This window comes from Salvia hispanica, chromosome 2 (genome assembly GCF_023119035.1).
Source record: "Salvia hispanica cultivar TCC Black 2014 chromosome 2, UniMelb_Shisp_WGS_1.0, whole genome shotgun sequence".
NCBI classification, from domain to species: Eukaryota; Viridiplantae; Streptophyta; class Magnoliopsida; order Lamiales; family Lamiaceae; genus Salvia; species Salvia hispanica.
In genome coordinates, this window is record NC_062966.1 from 1,518,213 (window position 1) to 1,529,497 (window position 11,285).

The 11,285-nt window shown below is 39.8% G+C and overlaps 1 protein-coding gene and 1 pseudogene across 1 annotated transcript in view; both read right to left on the bottom strand.

Annotated features, from left to right (window-relative positions):
* Nucleotides 1-6,532: 6,532 nt before the first annotated feature.
* Nucleotides 6,533-9,672, bottom strand: LOC125208474 (annotated as a pseudogene).
* Nucleotides 9,673-10,685: 1,013 nt separating this feature from the next.
* LOC125205408 (beta-galactosidase-like) overlaps nucleotides 10,686-11,285 on the bottom strand; it is a 5,677-nt gene continuing 5,077 nt past the window's right edge. Inside the window, exons 19-20 of the mRNA XM_048104316.1 lie at nucleotides 11,260-11,285; nucleotides 10,686-11,159 (exon numbers count right to left, since the gene is read on the bottom strand). The exon at nucleotides 11,260-11,285 is cut by the window's right edge and continues 64 nt beyond it. Of these exons, the coding sequence (XP_047960273.1) occupies nucleotides 11,049-11,159; nucleotides 11,260-11,285 (137 nt within the window). The 3' untranslated portion in view covers nucleotides 10,686-11,048. The remainder of the gene's footprint in view (nucleotides 11,160-11,259) is intronic.

Here is an 11,285-nt window from a genome sequence, read left to right on the forward strand (position 1 = left end):
AGACTCTCTACTCGGGACCGGATTACATGGGAAGATATTGATGCAACTTGCAGTCTCTGTTCCAGGGAGGACGAGAGTGCCGATCATTTATTCTTCAGATGCCATATTAGCTGGAGTGTTTGGGACAAGATCCGGGATTGGATCGGGTTGAGAAGGCGACCCATAACGATCAAAAGCGCTATTAAGTGGCTTGCACGTGATAGACGACCATCGAATATACCGCATTTGGCTGGAAGGATTGCGCTTATGGCCACAATCTACTTTATATGGCTGGCGCGCAATGCAGTTATCAAGGAGGGAAAATGTTTTGAAAGCATTCGCGTTTTATACCAAATCAAGACAGCGGTCTACAGCATCTTGTTTCATAAGTTTTCTCATGATCAAGTCCTACTTCATGTGCCTGATATTGCTTGAAGTGAGGAAGAAGGGGTCGATCTGCCTTTGCCGGTGCCACCTTCGATGTTTGTTCTCTGATCCACATAGTACTATCTTGGGGTACTCTTTTTCCTTACTAGGGTCTTTTTTCCTTTGGGTTTTTGGCTCAAGAAGGTTTTAATGAGGCCCATTGCACATGGATAGTACTATGAGTGTTGCATAGTTGTTTGGATCATGGGCGCTGCCCGTTTGTTTTTGTTTCTAGGTTCCCCGTGGTTTGTACGGGACCTCGCCACTCTTGGGTATGTCCAAGATGTGTTTTTGTACTCAGTTTTTTCTTGGTAATGCATTTGATTTACTTATCAAAAAAAAAAAAAGAACACAACATTTCCCTTTTCAACTTTCTTATACACGCAGCTTTCATTAGGGCATTTTTCGAATCCAAACTTTTGAACGGTTTGATAGAAACACTGGTTTCATGATCTAGATGCTTGCTTGAGGCCATAAATGGCCTTCTTAAGCTTCCAAACCATGTGTTCCTTGCCCTTTACCACATAGCCTTCGGGTTGCTCCATGTAGATGGTCTCCTCAAGACTCCCGTTTAAAAACGCAGTCTTAACGTCCATCTGCCATACTTCCCAATCCATGTAAGCTGCTATAGACAAAAGTATACGGATCGATTTGAGCATGGCCACTGGGGAGAAGGTCTCATCGTAATCGATGCCTTCCTTTTGGGTATACCCCTTAGCCACTAATCTTGCCTTGAAGACTTTAACTCGTCCACCGGGTCCACGTTTACGTTTGTATATCCACTTGCTCCCAATGGCAGTACAGCCTTCGGGTAGGACAGACAAATTATAGACGTCTTTGTCTACCATTGATTGTAGTTCCGAATCCATTGCTTTCACCCATTCGCAATGATCGACATCTGCCTGCGGCTCTGCAAGATTCCAGGGATCAAGTACATTGCTGTCTGAGGAGTGATCCATACACTCTCTCAAACCAATGTATCTATCGGGCTCATGTGAGACCTTCCCACTGCGACGCGGCACTACAACATCTGGAGTATTAGTTGAAGTTTTTGGAATTGTTGTTACACTAGGTAATTGTTCTTGGTTAATGGAAGTTGTGACTTGAGTCAGCTCTTCTAGAGCTATCTCACTGCTGGACTTATGATTCATTACAAAGTCTTCCTCTAAGAATGTGGCTTGAGTGCTCACAATTACTTTCTGATCTCGGAGACTATAGAATTCATAAGATTTCGTTCCTCTAGGGTATCCTATAAACACACAAACCTCTGTCCTAGATTCCAGCTTAGTTGGATCATTTTCCAATACATGGGTCGGACACCCCCACACTCTGAGATGTTCTAGATTGGGCTTTCGCTCATTCCACAACTCATATGGGATAGTAGGAACTGATTTAGAAGGTAAGTTCTAAGAGATAGTTTGCTGAAAGCAAAGCATGCCCCCAAAACGAAATAGGTAACCGTGCATAACTCATCATCGAGCGGACCATATTTAATAAGGTCTTGTTCCTTCTTTCAGCTACGTCATTCTGCTGCACGGGGTGTGCCCGGCGCAGTCGTTTGGGATTGAATTCCCGCCACCTGATAAGTAGTCCAAAAACTCGGCACTTAGGTATTCGCCTCCGCGATCAGATCGCAGGCATTTGATACTCTAACCATGATGCGTCTCTACTTTAGCCTTAAACTCCTTGAACTTGTCAAAAGTTTCAGACTTGTAGCGCATCAAATAGATGTATCCGATTTTCGAGTAGTCATCTGTAAAGGTGACGAAATATCGAAAACCGCCCCTTGCCTCGGTTGACATTGGTCCACACACATCAGTATGAATGAGCTCAAGTACTTCCTTGGCCCTATTCCCCTTTGACCTAAATGGTCTCTTAGTCATCTTGCCTTCGAGACAGGATTCACACTTCGAAAATGGTTCCTTCTCAAGACCTTTGATAAGATCTTGATCAACCATCGCATAAATTCTTCTTTCGTTGGCATGACCAAGTCTAAGGTGCCATAAGTACGTTTCATTCATTGAACTTGAAGGTTCTCTTCTTTTCTTAGAAATTTTCGATGTAATATTGAGTTCTGATTTACGTTGATTAAATTGTGTAGAAGTGATCGTGTACAGATTGTTTTCCATGATACCACGACAGATATAAGAACCATCTTTCTTAATAACGCAATTGTCATTAAAAGAAATCGAATATCCATCAAAAGACAATTTAGAAACTGAAATTAAATTTCTTCTAAAGGAAGGTATCAACAAAACATTCTTCAAAATCAAAAATCTATCACTAGAAAAACGCAAATAAACGTCTCCCACTGCAACGGCCGCCACATTCGTAGCGTCGCCCAGCTGGACTTCGATCTCACGATCATGTAACCGTCTTGTCACCTGCATTAAGTCAGGATCAAAACATATATGATCAGTTGCTCCAGTATCAATAACCCAAGTATGAGTAGATGTCGAAGCCAAACATGACTCGACTACTAGAGCATGGTGCATACCTGTAGCCTTGCCCTTCTTAGGACAATCTGGCTTCCAATGACCCTTCTCTCCACATTTGAAGCACTTTCCAGTAGGCTTCTTGTCACCCCGTTGTTTCTTCTTTCCCTTAGCATTCTTAGCTGCCACTGGGTTCGGTGCCTTTTTCTTTCCTTTTCTAGGCTTAGAGCCAGAGGAATTAGGCGCCAAACTCAGCATAGCTACCTTAGCTTGAACCATAAGGTCCTCCGCCGACTGAAGTTCAGTCAGCAGCTCAGCCAAAGTGTAATCCCGCTTGTTCATCTCGAAGTTGAGCTTGAACTGCTGGAAGCTAGGGGGAAGACTCTGAAGGATTATAGTAATCTGGGACTCGGGATCGATCGTCCCTCCCAAAACCTCAATCTGATTGAGGTGGCTCATCATCTCGAGGACATGTTGCCTCATAGACGTGCCTTCCTTCATAGACTTCGTCATGATACTCCGAAAGGCTTGAGACTTAGCCGTTCGATTCTGAGTACCAAACAGATTTGTAAGATTTTGCATAATCTCGGCGGCAGTCGCCATGGCAGAATGCTGATGCTTGAGTACTGAAGACATAGATGCCAACATGTAGCACTTAGCCATCTCATTCGCCTTATGCCACCGTTTATGCGCATTCTGAACTCCCACCGAGGCATTAGCCGCGGGAACTGGAGGCTGTGGAGTAGTGAGCACAAACTTGTACTCTTCAGCTGTAAGAACGATATTCAAGTTTTGTTTCCATTCTATGTAATTTTTGCCCTCGAGTTTGTTTTCTTTGAGAATGGCAGAAAGAGGATTAAAAGACATCTTGACGAATTTTATTGCACTGCAAACAGAAGAGTTTACTATTTGTCATAAACTTATGTAAGGAAATTGAGTAGATTAACCACAAAACTTTTCAAAATCTTACAACAGAAAAATTAATAAATTGTATCCTCCTCTGGAGGTTAATACGCATTAATATTTTGACAATTTTACTGGTCACAACACCGACGTATCAATAGCTTCCTCCTCTGGAGGTTGACACGCCTAATGCTGCCTAAGCACGACCATCAGATTTAGCATTACAGAATTTTGTTTCTACAACACACTTCCATAACAATGTTCATGTGTTGATAACAAAACCAAGCTATCTCATAAATTCTTATTGAACCCTGAAACTCGTAGTTCCTTAGGATTATTGTCCCTACTCTGTAGGTGGTGATAATATTGGGAACCACTTTCTAGTTCATTCTATTTATTATGTGAGAAGTCCGCCCTTATGAACTTACTGTTTTTGTAGGATTATTGTCCCTACTTTGTAGATGGCGATAATATTAGAAAATCAGCTTCACAAAATTTTGGCAGTCCAACCGATGGAGACCATATATAAACTTTTAGTTCATAATTATCGCTTAGATATTTGTGTTATGATTTTTCATTAATTATCCTCTAGCCTTAAGGCAGATTAAGACTAATTAAATTCTGTTGATATTTAATTGACTGGATAATTAAATCTTTTATTAACTTTAGTATCTTAGTTTAGGAATTATTAATCTAGAATTTAATTCTTATTCATGTCATACTATAAGATATATCTAAAATAAAGTACATTATTTATAATCTTAATTAGACTTGAAAAATTAAATTCATATAATTTTCAAGTTCAAGATTAGGAAGAAAATAAATTTATATTATTTAATGTAATGTTATATATATCTATCCTTTTATATAGATTCTAGATATATATTATAATTAGGAAACTATTAAATTATTCTTATCTATATCATCTAGGATATAAAATATTCATAGATATAGAAAATAATCAAAATATTCCTAAAATCTAGGGAAATCTTCCCAAAATATTTTATTTCATTAAATAATATTATTTTTAATGATATCTTTTAATTTATCAATTAAATAATCATTAAAATAATCTTTCGTCAATATCATGTGATTCGAGGTTTGCACGAATCAACACGATGAAGATTTGAAGACATCCCCGGAGACGCTCGTCGGAGCGGCGTGTTCGCCGCCCGACCGCCGCCGGCAGATCGCGCCGATTGGCGCCTTGCTTCCTCTTCCCTCCGCGGCGATTAGACGCCGGGACTCCCTCCGTCGCGTCAACCAGCCACGCAGCGAAGGCCGCGCAGCTCCGTCGAGCTCCCACTGCTCCGACGGCCTCGCACGAACCAGCAGCTGCGGCTGCTCTCGGTCATGCGCCGCTAGGGCTGGGCGATTAGGGTTCTAGGGTTAGGGTTAGGGTTTCCGGCGCCTCGGCAGCTCTCGGACGAGCCACCGCGCCCTTCTTCGCGCGACGCAGCGGATTCCGACTAGGGGTAACGGTCTCGACCGGCGGCGCGCACGAACCCATGCTCGCCAGCGCGTCGCCGCGTGATCGTCGCCCCTCGGCTCCCACTTCGACGTCGGCAATGGTCGAATTTGATTCGGGCGCCGGCTAGGGTTTTGTCGGGTTTGACCGGCGGCGCGCGCGAGTCCTTGCTCGCCGGCGCATCGCCCCATGCCCGTCACCCTCGGCTCCCACTCAATTCGACAACCCTACTCCGATCGCATGTAGTGTGATTCGTCCCGGCGCAAGCGCCGACGAATCGCACATCTCGTGCGTTCGAATAATTTAAGTTCTATGATTCGAATGTTCTTGAGTTCATCATGCATAAGATAAATAATAATCACACAAGAACATGCTTCGAAATCAAATAAGACATGCATACATGAATTTCGCGAAATTTAAATCCAAATAATCAGAGCCAAAGACTGTTCTGATACCAATTGATGGAACTGCAGCGGAAATATGCGGACTGACATTTGCAACCTTTCTCGATGGATAGTCAAATTCCAACTAGGTTGTGAAATTTATCTTTTTCTTTGTTTAGAACTGACCGTGTTATCTTAAAGTGGACGACGCCCACAACCAGTCTACTAAAACAAAGACTTAGACTTTGTTAAGTTAACTTATATATTTAAACATGCATTAACATCCATTAAATGTAAAACATAACAACATTATGACAAAAATAATCTGTTTTATTCATTGGAAAATAAAATAAGAGTTTTACAGTATTCAATCACTCGAAACGTGATTTCTAGTATACAAACTCTAACGACTTCAATCTTTTTATCAAGTCTATCATCAATTTCTGAACTTGTGGAAGTATGGATATGGGTGTGCAAACGCATAAGCAAAGGGAATGTATAGTGTTATTACAAAACATAAATCCAGAAACAGTGTATTTTTACATAAAAAAATCATCAGATTTGGAAAACAGAGATACGTTGGGATCATCCAACTTCAATGATTTCCACAATTCTGGGTTCACCCTTATCTGACATGGTCGAGGCACAGCCGAATCCACAACCACAGGAAGTTTATTCATCAATCTTGGGCACTCACAACCGGTCTACTAAAACAAAGACTTAGACTTTGTTAAGTTAACTTATATATTTAAACATGCATTAACATCCATTAAATGTAAAACATAACAACATTATGACAAAAATAATCTGTTTTATTCATTGGAAAATAAAATAAGAGTTTTACAGTATTCAATCACTCGAAACGTGATTTCTAGTATACAAACTCTAACGACTTCAATCTTTTTATCAAGTCTATCATCAATTTCTGAACTTGTGGAAGTATGGATATGGGTGTGCAAACGCATAAGCAAAGGGAATGTATAGTGTTATTACAAAACATAAATCCAGAAACAGTGTATTTTTACATAAAAAAATCATCAGATTTGGAAAACAGAGATACGTTGGGATCATCCAACTTCAATGATTTCCACAATTCTGGGTTCACCCTTATCTGACATGGTCGAGGCACAGCCGAATCCACAACCACAGGAAGTTTATTCATCAATCTTGGGCACTCTTTTATGCAGATATCTTTTATGGAGTTGCAAATGATGGCTGCTGTTCCCTTGCATAGGCCCTTCAGTTTTGGAAGATCTTTCAGCTTCAACCTTTTCAATTTAGGGAGGGTAAGGGAACCTGTTCCTTCATCTTCGAATATCTCTTCTATTTCTTCACACTCTCTTATATCAATAACTTCGAGGTTGGGAGCTCCTGGTAATGGTATCCCCACCTTCCTCAGTCCTGGCAGATTATACAACCTTATTATTTTTAATTTAGGGAGAGTGAGGGAACTTGTTTCGAATATCTCTTCTATATTCCAACAGTGGCTGATAAGAATAGCTTTGAGGTTGGGAACTCCTGACAGTGGTATCTTTATCCTGTTACATTTATTAATTACTAGCTGTGTCAGAGAGGAAAACACAGGTTGTGGAAGTGCAGCTGATGCTCCTATTTCCTCCTTTTCGATCAACCCCTTCATATCATCCAACTCATACAGTTTAATTTCTTCAAGAGCAGACATTTGAGATGATAATCCTGCCTCACTCCTCAAAATATACTCTATTCCTTCACATCTTTCAATTCTCAATCTCTTCAATCCATCCACAAAGCATATGCCCAGACCCTCACATTGCTGCACAATTCCCTCTGCTAATACTCTCTCATCTTTAAGGTTGCATTCCAACAAGAACAACTCTTTAGTATGACATATTCCTTCTCTTTTATTGAATATATAGCCGCCATACGATCCCACTCTTATTGTGTAGCAAGTGTCACGCACCCGACTTCCCCAACTTGTAATCAAACACTTCAAATCTTTCACATTTTCCACTCTTCCAATAAACTCCTCTAGCAGTTTCAGATTCTTAATTTCTTCAACTTCTACTTCTATATGCAATGGTAATTCCAAGTGCTGAAGATTCCCAAGATTATGAAACAATCTTCTTGGAAGCATCTTCGACTTACGCGCATTCATTGCGAGGAATTTGAGATTGAATAATTCCCCAACTCCTTGCGGGACTTCCTTGATGGCTGTATTCGAGAGGTTTAACTCCCTGAGTTCTTTCATCTCTCCCAAGTTTGGAACATTTTCTAGATATTCACACGACTCAAGGAGCAATGCCTTGAGGCTCTTCACGGAACAGATTGAGTTTGGCAGCATTGTTATGTCAGTGCAGCACAAATCAAGAGTACATAGTCCTTGCATTTTAGAAAAGAACGAATCTGGAATTAACACCAAATAAACATTATCCCGTAAAAGCAATGTAGAGAGCTTAGGACAATCGGGAGACATTCCATCTTCAATTCTCGTTATGCCACTTTTCATAAAGGACACCTTCTCCAGATCCTTTGCCCATTCTTCTTCTTTGGAAATTTCCTTCAAAGACTCATCACCCGCTCTTACCATATATTTCCCCTCACATATCTTTAATGCCATAACTCTTACAAGATCATGCATCTTCACGCCTTCCATAGGACCAAACACACCTTGAACAACACACCTTTTCAATAAGCACACATTCACTAATTTATCCAATATGGAATGTCCTTGCTGAACTTGTGCTCTTCTTGTCTTTCTTTCATCCAACAACCCTCCTGAAATGAACTCAATAACCAAACGGTCTCTCGTTATCTCTTCATCTTCAGGATACAACGCGCAATGCAGGAAACAATGTTGCAACGTATTGAACTCAGTACTCTGACTTTGATGATTCCTATTCAGCCGATCAAAACTATATTTCAATACTTTATAAACATCACTGTCTTCCATACCATCATTCCATGAGACACGCACTCTTAATTCTACATAAGCATCTTCCCATGTATGAATGTCTCTATTGCCCCTCATGCTTCCAGCCACTGTAACAATTGCTAGGGGCAGACCACCACACAATTTTGCCACAGATCTGGCTTTTTCTTCTACCAAAGAATCTAGTTCGGTATCATTTCTTAGAGTTTCATTGAACAATTCCCATGCCTCATGATGATGTAGATTTTTCACTTGAATCACTTTTTGGCAACAAACTTGACAACACACTTCTGATGAGCGAGTAGTTATAATCAGCCTACAACACTCGACATCCAACCTTTAATAGATCAATATTTTCCCACACATCATCTAATATCAGCACTGAATTCTTCATCTGAGACAAAGCTGTATGGAGTCTTGCCGCCCTTAATTCTTCATTATCCTCACCCACAAAGTCCAACCCTATGAAACGAGCTATTTTATCTTGTAAAGTCGTAACACTAAAATCTTTAGAGACTGTAACCCAAATCACACGTCCCTGAGAGTGTTGGAGGAGTCTATTGTGAATGTGCCTTGCAAGTGTCGTTTTGCCCACACCACCCATACCATAAACACCAATGCTCGACACTTGCCCACTCTCCAAAAGTTTCAAAATCGTTTCCAAATTTTCATTAAAAGCTTCACCAATCATCCCATTTGTCAACAACTTATCTCCCATACTTCCACAAACATCAACGACAAGTTCACCAAAATTCCGACTTTGCTCAACAAGTGTGTCAACCTCATCATTTAGTTTAGCTGGTAATCCTCCGTCCAACAGTCTCATAATAAATCCCTCGGATCCCACTTGAGTCTCCAACTCAACAACTTGCTTCTCAATGTTCCTGACTTCTTCCAACCAATCCTCAACTTCGCGCTTCCTTTTCTTTCGACCAGAAAGCTCTGAGTTCTTGATTTCCTCCTCAATATCAGATGCCTTAGCACACAATGACTTCAACTTTTTCTGCAGAGCTTTTAGATTGAGCTCAAAGTCCTTTATACATTCGAGATTGTTGTGTGCATTATCCGCCGTTTGTTCAACCAACTTTGACAAAATTGACTCCCATACCTTTGTCAAAATTGGCTCCAAAATCCGGCTTAACATTTTCACCACTTTGCTCTTCCCACACAAAACATAAACCATAAACAAGAATTATTTGATGAGAATGAAAGTGCAAATAATGAACAATTTATATGTGAACATAATGCTAAGCGCTAGCAATCTACAAGCAAGATGTTAGAGTTGACTCTAATACAGTTGATTATTCCAAATTTCCTTCATTTTTCATGTAATACAAGAAATTAAAACTTTTTTTTTCAGAAGCCTTACGGTTATAGTATTAGCAAGATCGTGTAATATTCTAAACAAACAAATAAAAGCAGAAATGTAAATTAGTATAGGAGAATTGTTACCTGAGAGATGTAAAACGCTGAGATGAAATTGAATAGATTTGTAGATCCAGAGACAGAGAATCAAGAGATGTGTAAATATGATCGTGGAGATAGGAAGAAGTGAAACAGAGACTTGTCAGGCATGAAGTTGACTTGACTTGACTTTGTAATGTTAGACTAAACCTATTAGAGTATAAAATTTTTTATCATATGTTTTTAATTAATAAATAAATTAACAATAATAATATTAACAATTTTTACAAGAGTATAATTTAGTTGTATGATTTATAATTAGCAATTACTTTCAAATTTTTTTATAATAGATTATTTATTAATAGCACATTAATCATAACAAATTTATGACGAGTACCGAGCATATATATAGGAACCAATCTATGTTGCCTTTTTGTTATGTGCTATGAATTAAAACCACTGCGAACAAATGTTTATGCACGTAGGCAAAATCTAGATGGAATATCTATCTTTGTTGCTTTTCTTGTGTTGTTGGATTTGTTCAAAGAGTGTTATTATTTCATTCTCTCAGGATTGATGTGTTGCTTTTTCCTGCAGCATTAAGCAGCCATGCTACCTCAGACCCATCTTTTCTATACTAATGGCAGACATTCTTTTCTATACTAATGACATGCTACCTCAACTTAGTACTCACATATGCCCATACACATTGAATAGTCCTATTTCAAAGCTACGAGAGAACTTTTTATGAGAGAGCATTTTATCATCTAAGTTGCATATTGCATAAAATATTTTATAGAGAAGTGAAGCAATGAATAATTGCTCCATTCACATCGAAACATACAAATCTCCAAATCTTGCAAAGCAAAGATAGCTTGCATCTTGGTCTAAACAAGAAGAGATGGACGCGCGCGCGGACTCACTTTGTCGTCTCGACGCACACTCCATCCCGTCTCCGTGATTACATTTGCAGAAAATCAAAGTATAGCTATATACATACAAATGATTACCTAGAAAATCTTCAGAGGCTCTGGACTTGACAGTGTGTTGTATGTATGCACAACTTCACTCACCAAAGCCCCCAAGAAAACAATCACATCTAAAGCACGACGAACAACCTGCACCACGCGTCTCATAAACCCTCAACTGCAGACAACCTCCACAGAGAGCTTTTTCATCACACTTGGACATGGGTCACCTCCAAAGATCTGGGGTGTCACAGGTACCGTGCAAGAAGTTTGGCCGATGCAGTACTGCAAAACCCGGTTAGGGTAACGAGGAGTCGAAAATTAGTTCAAGAAACATCTCAACAAGATATACTAGTAGTAACATAGAGAGGAGATATAAGTGTACCTTCTCAAAAACGTCGTAGGAATGGA